The sequence below is a fragment of the Pelecanus crispus genome, chromosome 4 (genome assembly GCF_030463565.1).
Source record: "Pelecanus crispus isolate bPelCri1 chromosome 4, bPelCri1.pri, whole genome shotgun sequence".
Taxonomy (NCBI): domain Eukaryota; kingdom Metazoa; phylum Chordata; class Aves; order Pelecaniformes; family Pelecanidae; genus Pelecanus; species Pelecanus crispus.
In genome coordinates, this window is record NC_134646.1 from 29538025 (window position 1) to 29558541 (window position 20517).

Below are 20517 nucleotides of genomic sequence, written 5' to 3' on the forward strand. Positions count from 1 at the left end.
AGAAGGCATTGTTGGAGCCGTGTTTCTCAGGGGGTTCAAGTCCTCTAGGCAAAAGTACAACAGAACTGAAACACTGTAGGATTTTCACACAAATTAAGAATAATTTCTGAACTTCAGTCTTCAAGTAATGATCATCATGCCCAGCAAGAGCAGAGTGAAGGAGGAACTGATGCCCTTCTGTGTAACTCAGACAGGCATCTTTGGTACTTTTGGTTACATAAGTGAAATGATTTGAACTTTCTAAAAATGCTAATGTAGACAAAGCTATTCCTTACTGCCTATAGATGCCTGCAGGAGCTTCTGCAGCACATTTGGGTTTAAAAGCAACTTGCTTTTCATAGAAATTATTTCATCAGATCTCCTAACCTGCTCCTCTTCTGTGGTCATCTGTGACTCTGCTGGTTTAGCAGCAACAGGAGTGTTCGTGTACTTTCTTTGAATTTCTCTTCCTGTGTTTTCTGGACTACTCAGGGTAGACACTAAGAAACAAAGACTAAAATGCTAGCAGCTGCCTCCTTTTTGCCTTACTGTAATGTTCTTGCATTACTATCACTGTAGCAGCTGGAACAGCTGCATCAGGATCATTCTTGATGAAAAGTCCAGGCCTGACAAAACTTAAGCTCAGAACAACCTTTACTGAGCTTGCAAGGGAAAGAAAAAAAAAAAAAAAAACAAAACCTGACTGTGCTTAGCAGAACAAACAAACTCAGTGTGGCTTGTAGGTACGTGTCCTACATAACTGTAGCCAAATCATACAGAAAGAAAAAAGACAAATAAAGGCAGAGCTACACCTGTTTCTAATGTACTTACCGGAACAGGCACCACCACAGCAGAATTTGATTGAAGTGCTGCAGACATAATATTCCTGAGGAGGGTGATGAAGCAATGGAGGCAGTTCAACACAATCTGTTTGGCTGCTCTGTTGAATACCTGAAGTTCTTCCACTAACTGTGCATTTAGAGCCTCGTAGTCTTTCTTTGCCAGGTCCAGTTCTTCTCCTGTTGACTTCTGAAGGTAGCTGTTGTAGTCCAACAACTTGTCATAGCGCTTCTGGATGAGCTTCTGTGGGCCTGAAAACAAGGCTTGCAGGGCTGAGAGGGGAGTCAAAACAAGCTTGTCCAGCTGAGCCATCTGGAAAGGTATAAAACAGGCCTATTTATTACTTTATTCATACAGTTCTTCAGGCCCAGTAACAGGTCAAGCCTAATGGCAGCCCATCAAGCAACCTATTAATTACTCTTCACAAAGCATTGCTGTCAGAGGCAGCTTCAAGCAGAGTCTAGCATGAGTTAGAATCTCCTCCATAACATTGCAAAGGAGAGGTAACAGTTTTGCAGCTTCAAGTGCCTGGTGATGGTAATGGTAATGGTCCCTTGGAGCACGCAGCCTGCAGTACTGCCCTTAGGGCGTTACTACTGAGGAAAAACTGGGCAAGGATCGGTGAAGTGGTCCAATAAAACTGGGATTTCCATAACTGGAAGGCCCATGCCAATATACAGTCTAGAGACAACGAGGTCTTGTTAAATGGCAGTCTTGCAATCTTGAATGCTATCAAAGCTTTTTTTTTTTCCCCTCCCCCCCTGGAAACAGCTGTAACTCAATTCCTGTTTAAGCAAACACAATCAATCACTTGATTTGATTAAATTATGTTATGCTTGTTGGGTTTATCTCTAGTAATCAACAAAATTAGACACCTGGTAAAAAAACAAAGTCTCAGACTTTTCTATTAGTCTCTAATTGTCTCAAGGGATTAATATTGCATGAAATAAAATTTATTTTTGTAAGTCACTTGTTCAAATACAGCACAGGCTTGTAGTGAGTGAAACTCATTATCATATTAAAGCTCTTGGACGTTCTATGTGAATTAAGTTGTTGGGTTGAATGTGAGAATAAAAGAGCAGCTGTCCCTCTACCCTCCGTAACACACCACAGTTGAGGACAGATCCATTTTAGTACCAGAATTGCTCTCCCAAGGCCAAGATGATGCATGCTGGCTAGATAGTTCCTACTTTATTTCCACCTGAAAAACTGGGTTGTGTTTAGCAAACCAATTTTTGATGCATTAAGATTCTTTCCAAACTTCTGGACCTGATTTCTGGAAGGGAAGAGGCTATTGTGGATTTCTGCTCTAAAATTTTCCCTAAAATATAATGAGAGAGGAAGGTATTCATTATTGACAAATGCACAAAGGAAAAAAAAAAAATTAACCTGAGCCCATTGCTGAGATCTCCATTGATAATACCCTTTCAGGAAAACTTGCGAAGAACACTATGGGTTTTTCAGTGAGAACATCTACTCGTCGTGCAATGTCAGGACAAAAGTTTTTTTAAAAAAAACCTTTTACATAGGATAGAGAATCCTCGTAATCTTGTAAATCCAAGACACAGAAATAAATAGATAATAAGTGAAATTAATATGGTTAATAACAATGTCCACAGTTAAAACAAATAAGATAAAGATTTTTTTTTTTTTAATTACATAGACCTTCAGAATAGCTGGGTCATGAGGCAATAGAAGTTACAAAATTTTTTCTGAAAAGAAGTTTTCTGTTTCATCTGTTGTGGAATTGCTTCTGCTTTTCTTTGATGTTTCTGAATATGGGGGCATCTTCCATACTGGACACACTCACCACTGCAATGACAGGAGGGTACTCTTCTGCACTTTATGCACACATTCATTGTAAAGACATTGAAAATATCTTTCTGATTATTGAGATTAATTTTTGAGATTCTTTTCAAATGTGGGAGCTTCAAAGGAAAGGAAATACAACATCTTACTTCCCTGTCATTATCTGGGAGGATGTGGTCTGTCACAGATCCTCCTGTTTCTCGGCAGACTCAGTTTTCAGTGTTTTGGAAAGGATTGAATGGCTGTATTTCAGTCAGCGCAAACCTAGGAAAATATAAGAAAACCTCCACCTCTGAATTTTTCCAGCCTGAGCAGGTGTCTGAAAAAGCAGCCTGCCCCATTTTGAAGAGACATTTTAGTCTGTCTTAGTAGAGCCAGGCATTAGAGTTCATTTGGACCCTGAAAGCAAGAGACTAGTTGAAAAACTATTACCTTTTTTTTAAAATTGCTTTTTAATTCCTATGGGCTATATTCAGATTTTTCATGGTTTCCCTATATGAAGGGTAGTAACTTACTTGAAAAGGTAATAAAGCTGAGATTTTCACAGATCTATGATTCCAGGAGCTGATAGTTCCTGAGCACAACAAAGATCACAGAAGTCACTCTAAAACTGCAGGTGTTGGTAACAAAAGTAGCAAAGTAAAGATCTGCTGCTCTTGTCTGAAGCTCAGGTGAAACATGCAAATTTAGCACAAAGATTTTAGTTTAAACCCAGGAATTTAGCTTGAGAAGTTTTCTTTAGCTCTTCTAGGGAAAACACAGTGCACTTACACTGAATTTTATCTTATTTCTTATAGACACTCAACCAAAAAACCCACTCATCTTTCCCAATGGATTCCTAAGGGTTTTTGCTCTTTTCTGTCCTAGTCTTCCTCACATACACCTGTTTTCTCACACGTACAGATAGCTGTGTAACACCGGGCATTGCATAAACTTACAAGATCTTCACAGAGATTTGCAGTGTTGTTCCATTTTTTCAAATAGTTGTTGACTTTGTCATCTTTGTCTTGCAAGATTTCCTGAAGCCCAATTATATTCTGTGCAGCCAGATGTATAGAATCCTAAAGGAGAAGATGGTAGGAAGATGAAACTGTATTACAATCTGTTTTAATATACTGCATTCACTCATGCAGATACTGCAATAATACTGATGGAATCAGAAATACTTTCCATCTGTGACACTTGTGCAGTTTCTGTGTAGTTTCCAGCCATTGTGGGATTGTTTACTGTGATAATATTTTCCTGTGTTTTATCTCTTTTCAATGTAAACTATTTAAGAATCAAGTTGTTAATGTTCAACTGAGAAAATTATGCCCCAACCTAATGAATGTCCCACTGGAAGTTAGCTACTCCTCAGCAAGAAGCCAGCTCAAGACCCCACCCTCAAAGGACTCTTTTGGAGGACTAAGTAGGACTACAGTGGTGTATTTCACTTACTCTGAATTTTAATCTTAATGAAGTATGCATCCGTTTGGATACGGAACTGTCAACACCATTCCAGGCAACAACCCTTGTTGTCTGAGCTCACTGGCCTTCCCGTTTGCTGAACCAAACGAGGTGCATTTGCGATAAGCTCTGGCCAGCTGGCTATTGATCTTACCTACCTCTCAAACAACCTTTGTGTCTGGTTTGGGCACACTTACACTTTGAAGGGCTTCATGCCATCTACAAAGTTGACAAGTTGTCCATGAGAGGGAGAATTCGGTAAGTTACAAGCCAACCCACATCTTCGGAGAGGAGGATTAAAGCAAAGACATTTACAGCATTTGAGCACTCTGCATATCTAATGCTAGCCCTCAACACAGCTTAGCAACAGGATAAAGGAAGGAGTCCTCACATCCAAAATATGTATTTTAGGACATTTGAATTCATGTGGCTGCAACTCAAGTTTTTCCATTTTTAATGAGAAGCAGTTGGTGCTCCACTGCAGGAGATGTGCGTGACCCATATGACGGCTTCACACAGTGATTGAAAATCATAACTGTGCCACCAGACAGCACCTTCTTTTCTGCACTGCACCCATGGGTTTCCACAGAGCCTGCTTGTGTAAGGGGAAAAAGTGCAGAAGTGTGGGCTTCAAAACTTCTTTGCCATGGGCTCAGTAATGCAGCAGCAGCACAGCTTATTTATTTAATATTGTGACGTAGGTAGGCCTGCTTATAAATAACTTGGTGTTGCCTAACCAGTGGCAGAAATGTGTGTTAAACTGGTTATGGACACAGTTTGTGGCCACAGATTTCAAAAAGGCCTGTACCCACCTGTAGATGTTGCGAGGAGAGGGAAATGTTCTTCACACACAATTTCACAGTCTTCTCTAAACTTCGAAACACCTTTTCTTCCTTGTTAAAAGTTTGATCTTTCACCTAAAATAGATGTTTGCACTGTTATTTTGGCAGCCCAAAAGAGCCTGGCTAATGACAGAAACGTCCAGAGTGCTGCTGGAAAAATCCCAAACCTTCCCTGAACTCCTCCCTCTGAAAACAGAACAGATCAGGCCCTGATTGTCCCAAGCTCCAGTTTTAATCCAAGAAAAATCAAAGGCACAGGGTAACATGACAGAGAATTTAGTCTTTAATCCTTGTGGAAGCAGGGAGTTGCTTCATTACAAGCACACCTACGTGTGCCAATAAAACTCTTCGTTTTCTGCATATTGTTGCTCCTTTTGAGGAAACAGTGGTGAAAAGTGTAAGATATTTTTACGTCATGGCATTACTTCCCTGCGTGCTTGTTTGTGGGTGATGGGGAGATTTCCCCCAGGCAGGCTGTAGGTGGAGCTGTTACCTCTAGAGCAATGCCAGCTCTTCAGCTAGAAACCTCAGCAGCTGGAAATAGGCTTGTACTACTTTCTTATGCTAGCTGAAAAAACCCTGAAAATACGTTTATTTCTGCCTACCTTTTACGTGAGGAATTTGAGAAATCTCAAGTCTTGTTTTCAGTGGTCTTGCTGTAAGAGTCACAGCATGTTTCAGAGATGTGAATTGGGAACTTTCTTAGTCTAATGAAGCAGGAGAGGGGGCTGAAATCTTTAACAGATGTATCCTGATTCTAAAATGATTCTCAAATCTTTTAAGCATGATTAAAAAACAAAAACAAAAAAACATAAAACAGAAGCTTCTAGAGAAAAAAAAAAGCAAAATCTCATTTCCTCTTAACCAAATTTAATTCCCTGGTTTTCTCTGATTTTATAGCCTTGCTGGTGTCCCGTTCTGAATACAAAAATTTCCACTATAGAAATAAATGAACAGAAAAAATAAATGTGGGTTGTTTGCGTCAGAGAAAGGGGGAAAACACTGATCAAAAACAAAGCAGGAAAAAACGGCACGTATCTTGTAAAGTCACATCTAGAAAAGCAACTGACCTTGTATAATCAGCCATCTCATACAATAAGGTGCACTGGATATCATTTTCAAGGTCAGTTGTAATTGATTTTCTTTGAGATTTAGATTTAAGCTTTCCTGAAAACGTTTATCCTGCTAGGTTTTGAATTACAACCTTGAAATTATGAAGGAGCGTTTTATTTTAGGCCACCCAACACCCATTGGACATGTCACGGGGCTCTTTGCCTCTGGTAGTTTTGACAGTTCCAGGTCCTTACACAGGCAGAGGCAAACCCCATGGCTTTTCCTAAGCAGAAGTATTGCTCATCTTTCTTGGTGGGTTCAGAAACTGAATCTTACGATGCGGAGCAAGATAGACTGAACATGTTCTCAGCACCAACAGTAACTATCGCCAGTCTATCCGCAAAGCACTGATCTGAGGCTGAGTTTCACAAAACTACCAGTCACTTCCTCTCTGCTGATGATCAGAAGTTTGAGAAACTCTCAGATAAAAAAGGAAAAGGTGGAGAACACATTACACTATTTTCTATTTCAATCACAAAGATCTTTCCTGTCTTCTGTGACAGTCAGAAAATGACTTCATAAACGATGCAGAAAAAAAGCAACACCACAAACTCCATTTCCAACATGTTTTAAAAAGTGCCCAGTGCAAAAGCAGAACTGAAGCTGTCAATGCAAATCTGCAGCTGGATGAGTAAGTACCTGAGGTTCTCCCCCCGTCAGTATTTTCAGATGGCTGGTGACCCGCTTGGATTTCTTGCTAATGGAGTGGATATTCAGTCGGGAAAACTTTTCCTTAAGGGTTTCATCATCATCATTCCTCTTATACTTCAGCACTGCAGGCAGAGAATTTCATGATACTAATAATCCGTATTCGCAGGGCTTTTCACAGGGATGGGCACACAAATATGAAACCATTTGAGAGCAGACACTTTGATGTCACTTGCTGTAATCTTGTGTGAAAACACTTGAGATGATGAAAACCCTGTTATCAATGCTAGCCTTGGGAATAATGAAGTTTGGGCTTCAATGTGGCAAGTCTATGAGAAATATTGCTATCACTGCATCTTAATTATTATCAATGTTTGCAACTGCATTATGGACAATGAACATGGCTATAACATGAATTTTTTCATCATTTTCATATTTCTGGAGTTAACATAGCTGGCTGAGGACAAGTGACATTAAGGCATCTGTTACCTTCTTGAAACCCAGCGTATTACACAACTTGGGTCGCACCAACCAAAACTGTTGTAGTGATATGACTGGAGTTGAAACCTGTCTTGTAATTGCCAGTCCAAACCTACAAAGACAGAGTAACTTACTGTGCCTTTTTCTTACCTAAATCTTTCCTCCTTTTAAGTTCATTGATGTTCACATTAATGTTTTTCATAGCAAAAAGGGCATCTTGTAGCACCTTGTGGTCAGGGTGACAAGCAGGAGTTGAATTCAAGAGTTCACAGAGTAACAAGGGATATTTCATCACCCGCTGCACTGGTTTGATCATCAGGGATCCCATGTCCATTAGATTTGGCTTTCCTCTATAATTTATACAAGAAAAATTGCCACATAAGGAAAAACTCCTTGAAGACAAAAACTTCATATTATTTCTGTCTAGTCATTGAAGCTGCTGCCTTTTATATCCTTCAGTTGACCTTACAACTACAGAAAATATCAAAACCAGAGCAGTGCTTTGCACTGAGTCATAGAAGTGCAATTACCACTTAAGTCAAAAAATAAGATATATCTTGTCAGGGAACAGGGGCCATTGTAAACGAAACCCTCCTCTCGCCCCCTCAATGAGAAATACACACCGGGTCCGAGTTAATCTGTATTTCAGCAACCTACCAGACTATTGCTTAGACATTACCTCTGAAACTGTCCCACTCGGTCTGAGGGTGCGTGTGGTACAACTTACACACCATAACACCCAGGAAGGGAGATGTAGGTGGAAGAACAAATAACAGGAAGTTTGAGAAACACATGTGAGTGGGGCTATTACATCCTGCTCTGGCCCCTCAGGCTTAAAATTGCAGCATCTCCCTGCTGTGAGTAACTGGGATGCCCGTTCACGGCTGCATCCCTTCTCACAACACCTCTCAACTCGCCACAGTGACCCTTAAGCATTACTGTCTTTTACCTGCAGTTTTAACTTGCTGGCTGCCAGTAGGTTATTTCTAATGATGCCTGAGCTTCTAAAGGGTACCGGATCTGGTCTGGGGGAACACTGAGCATACAAGATGTTCACCCAGGCTTGATCCAACGTGCTGGAAGTCACTTTGCTCAAAGGCAAAGCAGGCAGCTGCCTAGGGTGGCAGAAGGATGAGGGTAGGAAAGTCACAGGTTCCAGCGTGGGCACAGGGATGCTCTGTGGCTCCGGGCTTGATCCCCGCTGGCTTGGCAGGGGCAGCAGAGCCGCTTCCCAGGCACCCGAGTAGCTCAGGCCATCAAGGCCACCCAAGCTGTCTGGCCGCCATGCAAGGGAGTTACCAGCCAGCTGAATTCTTGCTCCAGCCCCACTCTGGACAAAAGCCTTTGCTCACACTCTCTAGGCTTGAAGGGGAGAGGCCATGCAGTTTGCAGGCCATCACAACAGCCTGGGAGAAAAGAGAGGAAGGACAGGACCAAGCCACACGTGCCTTCATTACCTTCCACGTGGCTGGTAGAAACATGGGGTCTCCCCAGAGTAGGCAACAGCAGGTGGCCAAGCCCTAGGGCCAGGGCCAGCCATTACTGAGGCTCCAGCGGCAGGACAGACATGTCCGTTGTCTCTCCTCGTTACAGCACGCTCCTGAGCAAACCAGGCAACGCTGCTAGTGCACCAGTGCTGGTACGAACTACCTGTGACTCACAGACATCCCCTCTGAAATTGAGTGTGAGCTGTTGGTAATGGTGTGAAGGGCAGTAAAGCAGAGCAAGCTTTGCATTTGCGTGCCCGAAAAGGCTGCTTTGGAGGGGGAAAGGTTGCTTGACATTAACTATGCAAGAGTTAATGCTAAGCGAAGATGGATTTCTGCATATGGAAAGATGGAATAACACAATGTAGAAGGAAAGTACAAAAAACAGGGAACAGCCACTTGGTTTTGCAGGCTGACATCTATTGTTTTGTGCAGCAGGAAGAGTAAAAGAGAAAAAAAAAAAGCTTTCATTCCCACTTTTATATGTGTAAAAAGTACAAGAGCCAATCCTTACTGCTGACTAATTAACTAACAATTTGAATGCCTTTGAGAAGAGACATCTGCATATTTAAACCATCTCTCTCGCACAGGCATTATCTGTAAAAAAGTTCTGCATGAAAAAAAATTAACGGTAGATGCCTTTTAAGGCTTCTTGATGTCCCCAAACCTCATCATTTCAATCCCCCTCATTTCCCCCGTATCCTACATTAAATATAGAGAGCTGTTTTCCCTTCTTTCAGCTTCTGGCAGCAATAATGAAAAAAAAAAAATCTTAAATTGTTATTGTTTTCTCTGAAAAGCCCCATGAATGCAAATCTATAAAAGCTGCCTCATGAATGGAAAAATCTTCAAGTGTCTTCTCTTTATATAGTTGCACTTTGGACAGCTGCCCAAGTGATAAACAGCCCTCTGTTCGCATATCTGCATGACACAGTCTTGCAATATGGTTTGAGAGATAGTAGGTTTGTTATAAGATAATGACTCCCTGGGGCACTAAATGCCACAAAGTTCAACTCATCTAATTCTCCCCAGCAAGATTAGCTGATGATAGCCACTCTCCCTGGACGAGTCCCGTTTGCAATGCGCCCCGTTAGGACACACCCAGCTGCTGGGCAGGACATGGCCTTGCCACGCGACCAAAACAGCTTGTGACATCCATTGTGCAGAAAATTAAGTTGATAATTCATTTGTGATGCTACTTCAGCCTTCCCCCCATGTTATTGTGAATTTAGCAAGTATTCTAGGTCATATGTAGCTGTACTAATCTCATCACAAATTATTACCATAGCTCTGCAGTAAATGCAGCTGGCTTAACTGCAGTGAGCTTCACAGCATACCCTTCCTCCCTCCTCCCAACAAAACAAAGTCACAAATGCAGGAAGATTCCCACCTGTTTAAAAAACAGATGGGGGTGAGCTATGCAAAGACAGGTGATTCAGGATTTAGTTTCATTTGCTCTCATTACCCAGCAACTAGGTCCAGTGGCAAACACGATAGCCAGTATGGTACAACAGGGCTGAGGCTGGTGTCATATTCAGCGTGGCAGTTTTGAAACGATGTGCGTGCATCATGGGCTGCAGCACGACTTAAAGTCTCAGGCTTCACGGTTTACTGTGCATGAGTTCATTTTAGTACCAGACATGCAGGGCACATCATTCACTGTGCCGTAAGACTCTCATGCAAACCCAAGGAATTCACCGAGGCTGCACAGTTGTTAAGCCAAGCAGAATTTAACCTATCGAGCTGCTAGCAAAGGGCAGCACTGTCTGGTATTTATGTAATTGTTTTCTTGATCATGCTTGAATGAAAAGCAATCTGGGAGCAGCAACATCACAGACTGTTTGGGGTGAGTTACACTGTATTTTCCAGTTCAACGTTAACCAGATTTTTGGGTGCGGTCCTGCCCAAGGGCTGCTGAGACTCTGCAACCTCTAAGCTGCGTTGCAGGTGATGGCATTTCTCAGTGCCCTGAGGGTCAGCGGGGATGGCAAACGCTACCACACCCTGCGAGGTAGCCAAGCTCAGGGAGGGCTCCGCAGCTAAACCTGGCTCATTGCACTCCGCGCAGCTTTGTAAGAGCCAGTTTAAACTCAGAAAATGAGTTGTATCCTACACTCCACTGGAGACTCTTTGAAGGAGAAAACCAGGCATTCATTCCTGATAGAGTCACGCAAGGCAGAGCAGCCAGTCCTGCGCTATTTCTGTATGCGTTGCTGTCTCACATGATCTTATTGTGACTTCAGATATTTTGTTCCTCTCGGAGCCCTGCTCCTTGGGAGACTGGAGTATACAAGAATGTCCCTTATCAAAACAAAATGCAGAAAAACTATTTCCTATCACAGACTGAAGCTTGAAAACCCCAACGGTAGAATTTCAACATGTAAATCCTTCAAAGTGTATTTTACACTGATCTTATTTATGACATGCAGTTGACTGACTGATTAATAAATTCTCTGACTTTACAGGTGTTCCTGTCCTACCAATATAGAGCACACTTGCTCCTCTTTTCTCTCTTACATTTCTCTCTGGTGTTGTAATAATTTTCTTCAGTTCAGCTAACCTCTCCTCTGACCTCTCCCTGCAGGTAACTTCAGGAGATGCTGCATTTCAATGATCCCACCCTGCTGGATGTCCAGAAACTGCAGCTGTGACAAACTCCCCCTTACAGTTTTTCAAAAACGTCACATCTGACACAGAAGCCCGTTAACCACAAATTATCGCTGTCTGGCTGAGTATTCTGGCAAAGTGTTGCAATGAGCTTGTTCTTTTCTGATCTTCTTCCAGCCACTGTCAGAAGGAAGATCCTAAGGTGGACTTCTCATATAGGGCTACCGAAGGGGTCGTCACCTTAGAAATAGCTTTACCTATGAACCTAACATGTATTGTAGCAGGTCTACAGAGGCCTATGCAAAATGATTTCAGAGTGTCTGGATTTCAGACTGACATATGTTGTTGACAAACCACTCTTGCAGACCTCAGAGCTCTCTAAGCACACTTACAAGACAGCAAGGTGATAATAAAGGGCTCTGAATGAATTGGCAACCAAATTAAGTAGCTCCATAAACCACAAGTTTTGAAAGATACTGCAAAGCAAAGCTAGTGCAGTGGTAATTAGAAAACTAGACAGGCTTAGGGAAAGTGAGAGCCTTTATCACATATGTCCTGAAAAAATCTATGGGTTATTCTGACACAGAAGTCTTGTGTTCTTAAAATTTCCACATGTACAGTTTTAAGCATACTGGAGATAAATTAAAGATATTTTAAAGATTATTTGACATGCAAGAAAGGCATAGTACTTACTCTTCCTCATATATCTTTCTGCAAAAGAGAAGAAAACAAAACATATATTAGATTCCTCCTAAAAGGATTTATACAGATCAGGGGCCAGATTCGCCGATACACTTCAGTGACACAGAGCAGCCGTAACTGGCCGGTTAACTTACGTTTATGGCTGCTATGTGTCAGCAGAACTGCGCCAAGCAGCCGGAGGGTACCAGTGAATCTGGCCCTATATCTTTTTGAAAGGACACTCCCAAATGAGAAAGGATTGTCAGAAACCTGGCTTTGGCTCTAAGACCCAGTCTTGTCCTAACACTGTTAGAGAAGGAAGTTTGGGTCACTGTGCTAACAACGGTAAGTAACATCAAGTCCTTAATACAAAAGGTAGAATTAAACATGTCATTCTTACACTTTACATATGTTCCTGTCTACTCTCGTTAAATAGAAATGTATTTCTAAATGAGAAAGAATACATTTCAGCCTTTTAGGATATAGAATCAATGAAGCTGTTAAGTTTTTTGTAGGTTACACATCAAGTGAAACCTCTTCAGAGTAGGACGGTGTTGATTCCTATACTGAAAGCAGCAGGGATGCACAATTGCAGTTTGAAAACATGGAAACATGTGCATAGAGTATTTTCCTCATGGTATGAATTCACTCAAATGCAAGGGAACCAAAATGTCGCTCCATCTCTGCGTTAGGCTTTCCTGACATCCCATCATCAGCCACTGCTTTTTGACTGCCTGTACTCTTATCTTCTTGCCCACCAGTGCCTAACTGAGCATCTGGAAGCTGGTGCTTTCATTGCTTCTGCACTGTCAGCACTTTGCGTGCTTATGATGTCCCTCTGCCCCTGTGATAGTTGACCGAGCTACTTCAGGCTGAAAGCAGAGCAGGTAGTTGCCAGCATCCTTTCATTTTTACCAGCTGCATTTCTTTGGCTAAGCTAGAAAACAACATCCCCAGTTTACATAATTGCTGCTGAAACACGGGACTCTACAGAATTTGGATTTGCACATGTCTCCAAGGCAGACACCTACATTTTGGGATGGAATTTCTCCTTTTCAGTCAACAGGAGGAATAGAAATCTCAGCATGGCTAATTAAATCTGATTTGTCTGTACAGATGTGCAGAGTGCCACTCTCAAATTGCTCCTGATATAGAAATGGTTTTTCACATGGCAGATACTACTCTGAACAGAAGCCCCTAGTAATGTTAGCCCATTTTAATTTTTTAAAAAAATGAACAATATTCTTTCCAAGGAAAAAAATAATTACCTAAGAAGTAAACATTTTTCAAGAATAGTTGTGACCAGCCCCCGCATTTATTATGTCTCACAATGGAAAACAGCCTATAACTTATTTGGTAAAAATGCTGCATAATTTTCTTCCTAGGCCAAGTATTCTCCAATCAGTAGTAACAGGTTTAGGTGACCACAGCTCTGCATTTGAGTGTGCACTTTCAGGTCTTAATATTTGAATTGGCTGCAATCTTTAGGCACTGGGAAAAAACCCAACATAGTATACGTGCACCAGTGCCTTTTTCATTGGTTCCTGTTTAAAGGCTCATCAGGAAAGAACAAGACAAAACAAGGCTTCATTGTGGGGAAGGCTTTGTCACTTCCTGTAGCAAAAGCTACAGTGGCTCAGCACAAAATACCCTTTCCCTTCACAAATCCCAGCTGTGATGTTGGAACAGGAGCTCCTCTTGCTGGCTCTGGAATTCAAGTGGCAGCATCCACCCTAGCACATACGTGGATACTATCTTTTATCTTTATTTCCTTCCATGTCCCCTTGCCTCAGCAGCAGGTATGAGTGAATGACAGTAGCAGCTTCTCTTGATTAGCCAGAAAAGAATATTGTAGGCATCAGCAACTAAAACACCCCCTTAGGAGGGATACCTGGCCATCCGTTAGCCTGAAAACCTGAGTTTATATGAAAATCTATTTCTTTCCACTTCCAGGGTAGCTAAAGCCTCAGTGCCCTGCACATATACTTTGTTATGTATTTAATAACTGGACACGTTGCACAAAATAAGCCTTATTTCCAACATAGCCTGTCTTCAAAGTGAACATTTCTCTTTTGATGTTGTTAATATTTTCTTCCACCACTCTTTCCAGATTTCACTTGGACATACTTCCCATCTCCTAAGTCCTACCACATCTCTGCAGACTGATCACTAACTGGGGTGTGGTTGAAATATCTGTTGCTGATGTACACTCCATTATTTGTGATAGCTTTACATCTCTCCTACAAGCATGCAGCGTGGGTCTTTCCTGGAGCTGGAGCTAGACCTCTGATCTGAAAGACCGTGGCGCGTTCCCTCCCGACAGCTCCGTGCAGCGCTTTTGGGAAAGTGAGGGGGCAAGGGGATTTATGAGTGGGAAGAGAAGCACTCTCCATGGAGTCGGTAACTGGTTACTGCAACTGGGTGCAGGAGGAAACTGTGCTAGAGGAAATATGGATCTGTTATTCTGCAGCATCCCCTGTTCTCAACGCTTTTCCCCGAGGGGCTGACACTGGAGGTGATGGCACAAAGCACCTTCCACTGGTGGGATGTGGCAGCTTGCTCCAATGCTGATCTCTCTCAAATACACCCATCATGAGGGGTCCAGCACCACACAGCCACTCCAGATCCCTGGGGCCTTGCAACAGGGGCCCAGAAACACCAGTGCATGTGAATAGCAGCATTACCAGCTATTTTAATTCAAGCAATAAAATTGCTGAAGACAGGGGCAGCATGTTTCGTAGGAGCTGGGCAAGGTATTCCCAATAGCCCATGACATGATGCAGCATTTTTTTTGCCAGTATGGGGCACTGAAGCTAAGGGAAGAGCAACCTTTCTTGCGCTATTTTTGGCCATCTTGGAGAGAAAGAAATCTAATCATGGCCCCTGGCTTGTCATCTTTTCATGAAAGCAGCATAAGCCAGAGCTCCCAGCAAGCCTCATAAAACTCCGGATTTACAGGGGACCTTTCATCTACATCCATTTAAAATGTTCCCTGCCAGGCAACTGACTATGGACGGAAATCATCATTTGAAAAGATCTTACTTTAAGGACTGTACACAGTGTCTTAAATGCTGCTTCAGTTCTTCATCCTTTTCATAGGATTCCAGCATGGTGTGTGCATCATCGTGGCGATAGCAGTAGATTTTATATGTGTCTTCTAGTGGGCCTTTAATCTGCAAGAACACTTCCCCTGTTAAGGAGAAAAACAAAGCATGTCAAGCCAGACAACAGCATCTCAGAAGGAGTTTTATTATTCCACCACATTAGCCGTGAGCTAAAAAGGCTGGCTTCCACTTTACTTCCCTTAGAAACGATCTTGCATGTTTATGTGCATTATTTATTACATGTATTTCTCAGCTGCTCATCTTTGTCATAGCCAGGCACCATTATATCAGTGTTAATGCACAAAAATTCCCTCAGGAAAAGGCATGAAATCTCTACACCCTGCGCCTCTTCATACATAACCCCCTAATTCTCTGCCCCAGCTTAACACCCCTTCAGTGGAAACCACACAGAAGAGCTCAACTGTGAAGGGGAGACCATTTTTGTGTCATGGGCTGGCAGGAGGGATGAATGTAAGCCTGTTAATTTTCATTTTGACTTTTTTTTTTTCAAGTGAATATGAACTTAAATGGGTTATAACAGGAATAATGACTCCATCTCCCATTAGCCATTTCACTTTAATCTGTTTTGCAAAATCCTGAAATGGCAATTGTTATGGCCTAGAATAGAGATTTTTCTTCATGACAGAGGAACAACCTCCACACCTCCTCTAATTAAATAAAACCACCATGGATTAGAGCCATTTTTATATAGTATTTAGGTTTATATACAACTGAAAGGGGAAAACATTTCCATTTCCAGTCCTCTACACCACCATTTCCCCCAAAAGAACAGTTGGGAATTTTAGAGGCACTAAAGTAGTCCTGCACCCATTTCCCATTTAATTCTCATGCCTAATTCTCTCAGCCCAAAACTCCTGTGTTTGTTTCTGTGTATGTAAGAAATATTATCTGAGTGGAGAAGGCATGCTTCCTCTCTTCTGCTGAGATACTCACTCGGTTCTTACACCCTTACATAGCAGCGCCCTGATCAGCATCCTTGGAAATGCATATAATAAACAACAGCAATGGTGAAAACTCCTGTCTCGGGCATTTACTGAAAATTGCATCTATGTGGCAACCAGTCTGATGTTTTATAAACATTTCTGTTGAGTTACAGCAATGATTATTAAAGCTAAAAGCCGAACACCACATTAATTGGGAGCTCTCTATTCATTCACAGAGTGAGCACCAAGCTGTCAGGCATCCTGCATGTTTCATCCTGACCGGAGTGGGCTGTTTCATAATACATTGCATTGAACTGCTCCGTCTTAAAGTGAAAAATGATTCAGTTACCACAGTAACACAGCTCTGGATTTTTTCCCCTAGCAGCGAAGGTTAACTGGGCTGTCTGATGCGTGTTGGTTTCAAGGTGCGAATAAGGGAACAACAATGACAGAGCTAAGACCACACAAATTCATTTTAGTTACTATAAGACCACAGTCAGAAAAGCACCAGCATCCTATAGTTAAATGCTCTTTAGCTGTCTGTCTTCTCTGTCTTGTGCTTAATGCTGATGCTGATGGCTACCAGCGCACATTGTATCCTGACTTTCCCGTGAACTCTTTAAACAGGCCTTTATTAGCCAGCAGTGTAAGGGGAAACCTTAATAAGCTTTCTCTTGATCCTGCTCCCTTGGCGCCTGATTCTCGGAGATGCTGAGCTCTCACAGTTTTCACTAAGTTTAAGCAGAGCTCCAAGTGCTTAGCATGGCCTGTACTGTGCTAAGCCCTCAAGTGAGGTTATGTTTTCAGTAGCAAAAATGCAAGCTATAGACTTACAGCTTATTGCAGCATATACTAGAGGCTGGAAATTATCATTCTCTTCTCCAGAATGGGAGAGATGAGCAAGATCCATTCACTGATGTATTATGCCACAATGACAGATACTTTGGTTGATGCTCAATGATGAGAAAAATTATGTGCTGATTTCACGGATAGGGCCTTTTAAAAGCAGACAGATTTCTTAAGCCTAAAGCCCTTCTTGGTTCTGAGCCATATGGACCGAATCAGATGAGCTTTGGGCATATCACTGTGGGAGCTTGCTTTATGGGGCAAAACCACATTGTATTTGGGCACAGGTTTAAAAATATCGAGTCTTTTGCGCACTCTGACAGATCCAAATCTGCCTGATGCCTCTTCTTAAGTGTGGTGGTCATCAGTCTCAAAGAGAATATCCTAGGAGGAAGGCTTGAGCGCCAGAAACGGTTTCTCCCTGTGGCTTTCAGTGGTGCTTCCTGTGTGGACAGCAATGGGAGAGGGAGGAAGAAGGGGTCTAATAGCTAAAACCAGGGTAAGGTTACTAAGTCTTCATATTCCTCTGTATACAGTATCCAGAACAGAGAGCAGAAAAAATACAGGAGAGAACTAGAAAGGGTATTTAACCTCAGTGACATTTAGCATCAGAAGACCAAACATCACAAAAGGTCCATCTACATTAGCATTCTAGCTCAGATTAGGAGAGGGCTTTTGAAGCCAATCTCTCAGCAGTCCACACCTCCCATGCCTTTGGCTGTGTGGTGGAGCAGTCACAGACACACAAATGGGATCACTTTGAGGATGGTAATCATCAGAAGATGGACTCTGAGGGCACATCTTTTGCAGTCCAACCATAAAGGGCATCTCTCAGTCTACAGGAACAGGCTACAACCCATCTGAAGTAAGACCTCTCGATGTGTAGTATCGCTACCAGGTCCTTAGCACCAACTGTTTCACTCTACAAGTCTGCTCCTATTGGACATTACTACTCGTCAATGTGGACATAGCATAAGGTGTGGAGAACATAGACTAAAATAAGACACGAGTATGAGCAACCGCATTGTTTTGGTTTCAAACCAGTGAATTAGCAGTTCTCAACAACCTCACCATGACTGGGTTGCCTTCCAAAGAAAGATGTTTCAATACAAGATGTTTAAATACCATAAATATGATAGAATATGATCAATGTGTTAAACAGATTCTCAGCCTGCTTTTTCTATAGACTGGCTTTAACAACTTTTACACTGATTATGAAGATCCTTGAAGACAAAATTATCACCTTCCTGTACTTTTAGAGGATGACAAACTTACTAACTTATTGCTTATAGTGATGCAATTACTCCCTGCTTTTGTCTCAGCCTTTGGAAGAACACCTCACCCCTCACCCGCCATCTTTTTCCCTGCCATAATTTAGTCAACTTTGTGATCCACAATCCCATACATTTTCATGGTTCTTTGTCTGATACTGGAGAAATACACCTAATAGGTAGATGAAATTGTTTGTCTTTACTTCTGGATGTGGCAGGGAACTAAAAGGATGATTCTCTTGGCTGTGAGAAAGGCACTTCCTGCTAGAATAGAACATTGCTTATTAAAGGTATGACTCATCATGACGCACTTGTATTGAAATACCGCCAAACAACACAGTCGCATCAAACTACATTAAGCTGTTGCCTTGGCAAACCAGATTGAGACGTGCTAGGATTAATACTTTTCCCAAGCCTCATATGCTTTAATGTCATGTTTCTTAGTCAAACAGAAACCGATAATTTTTTACCCCATTATTTGCGAGAAGAGGTGTCCTTTCTATAACAATGTTACCTGTGGTATGTGGTCAGTTTAGGGAAGAAAGAACCTCTCTGACCTCTGAATCATGGCTGGAAGTTTTTTAAACTAAACTGGCTGACTTTGCACTGAAGCAAATTAACAATTCTCACCTGATCCCTTAAGGTGGATCACCTAGTGCCTGTGCACTGAAGAAGGAGTTATGGGAGACCTGATGAGTGGTAACTTCTTAAATCTCTCCAGCTGTGCCAGAATGTCAAGCGAATAGATCACAGTCTTAATGTTCATGCCCTGACCTGCAGAACGTGTGACTGTTGTGACATATCCAGGGGCAATCCATTTGCTGAAAACACCCATGATGCCTACAGACATTCCTGCTTTTTTGCCTTTGCTGACTGTGTCCCTGTTAAGCCTTAGCCACCTCTTGTATGAATTGTATTGCCAGTAGATATATGTTTACAATATTCAGGATGAGGTTGTGACATGTTTATTATTCCAATTATTTTTAATGCTTTTTTTGAATGGTACAATTATGAGTATGCAATGTAAGAGTTGGTGTAAGCACGAGCAGAGTTAGGTAGGCAATGTGAAACTAGATGAAAAGGATATTGTCAGTATGTGGCATAACTCGGTGCTGCAGTTTTTACTGATGCTAAACTCACTCTCTCTTTCCTTCCTTCCTTCCTCCTCAACATCCAGATGGATGGAAAAAGAGCATCATGATCATATGAGTACAGTAGAGCAACTGGACAGGTTTCACATGTCATTTTTCCTGGGTCATTATGGACAGCTTGTAGCACATTAGCCTCTGGGAGTGGTACTAGTTAAGTCTGATGAGGGTAGAGGACAGGAGAGTTTTATGTTTATTCTTTCACGTAGCTTCGTAGAACTCAAGAGGACGGTAAACATACCGATTATTTGCATGGGTGGTTCCACATCTGTCGTGGCTTCTTCCAACAATGACAGCAGTTTGGCTGATACTTGATGGACCGATTCAATGTTGCTAAACAAGCCATCCACGTCAAAGCGAGCAATCTAATGGAATACAAATATTAAGCGGCTACTGACGAAGGATAAAGAAGGACATTTTGTATTACAGACCTTCTCTTGCTATGCCCTGAGTGTTCAACACTCCAGGAAGCACTACTTCTGCAAAACCTCATATAAACATCCTCCTTGTGATTTCAAGGACACATACAGTTTTCAGATTAGTATAATATGGTTGACGCAGTTAACAAAGGGCATGTTATCAAGTGCTTTTAACCTTATTTTGAACTATTCCTAACCTGAAAATGTTTACCTAGGAAGGAAATAAATATTATCATCTGAATAAATACAAGATCCTTAGCTGGCTTTAAAATGTTTGTTTACTTTCCCACTGAGAAAAAGAATAGTTGACAGTGGGTTTGATTCCCTGATTACCAGTTGCTAACAGAGGCCGCTACGTAAACGGAGACCTTGGTGCTTTGGTGCCAGCTATCAGGTACAAAGGGTTCCAGGTGGTGGTACCATTTTAAGTTAGTTGTCCTATAAATCCAAAAATACCATCAAGATCAGATAATTTCCACTATAATGAATACATTTACAATTCTGGGTATTAATAGAACCTAAAGACCTTCCTATGGAGCCTGGGCGCACATCATCGACTTCAGTGAACTGCATCAATATACACCAATAAAAAATTTGATTCCATGTCCCTACTCATTTTAGAGCAAGTAAAAAATTTCCAGGACACATACTTTTCATGCAGTAGTTACTTATTTCCCTGCACAGCAGGGCAATAGTTAATATTTGGGGACAATTGGAGATAGCCAGTGGTAATGTGCTAATACTGAGAACAAAGGCAAGACCGATTTCAACATCCATATGGATTCCCTCTGAACGTATCTCTCCATTAGAAATAGAATTGCTGAGTTACATAGCAGCTTACCAGATGCCAGGA

The 20517-nt window shown here is 41.8% G+C and overlaps 1 protein-coding gene across 1 annotated transcript in view; it reads right to left on the reverse strand.

Annotated features, from left to right (window-relative positions):
* ARHGEF38 (Rho guanine nucleotide exchange factor 38) overlaps positions 1-20517 on the reverse strand; it is a 36254-nt gene that overhangs the window by 3728 nt on the left and 12009 nt on the right. The window contains exons 3-10 of the mRNA XM_009479911.2: positions 19487-19610; positions 14975-15122; positions 11945-11962; positions 7308-7507; positions 6669-6802; positions 4887-4991; positions 3567-3689; positions 811-1131 (exon numbers count right to left, since the gene is read on the reverse strand). Coding sequence (XP_009478186.1) covers positions 811-1131; positions 3567-3689; positions 4887-4991; positions 6669-6802; positions 7308-7507; positions 11945-11962; positions 14975-15122; positions 19487-19610 — 1173 coding nt within the window. The remainder of the gene's footprint in view (positions 1-810; positions 1132-3566; positions 3690-4886; positions 4992-6668; positions 6803-7307; positions 7508-11944; positions 11963-14974; positions 15123-19486; positions 19611-20517) is intronic.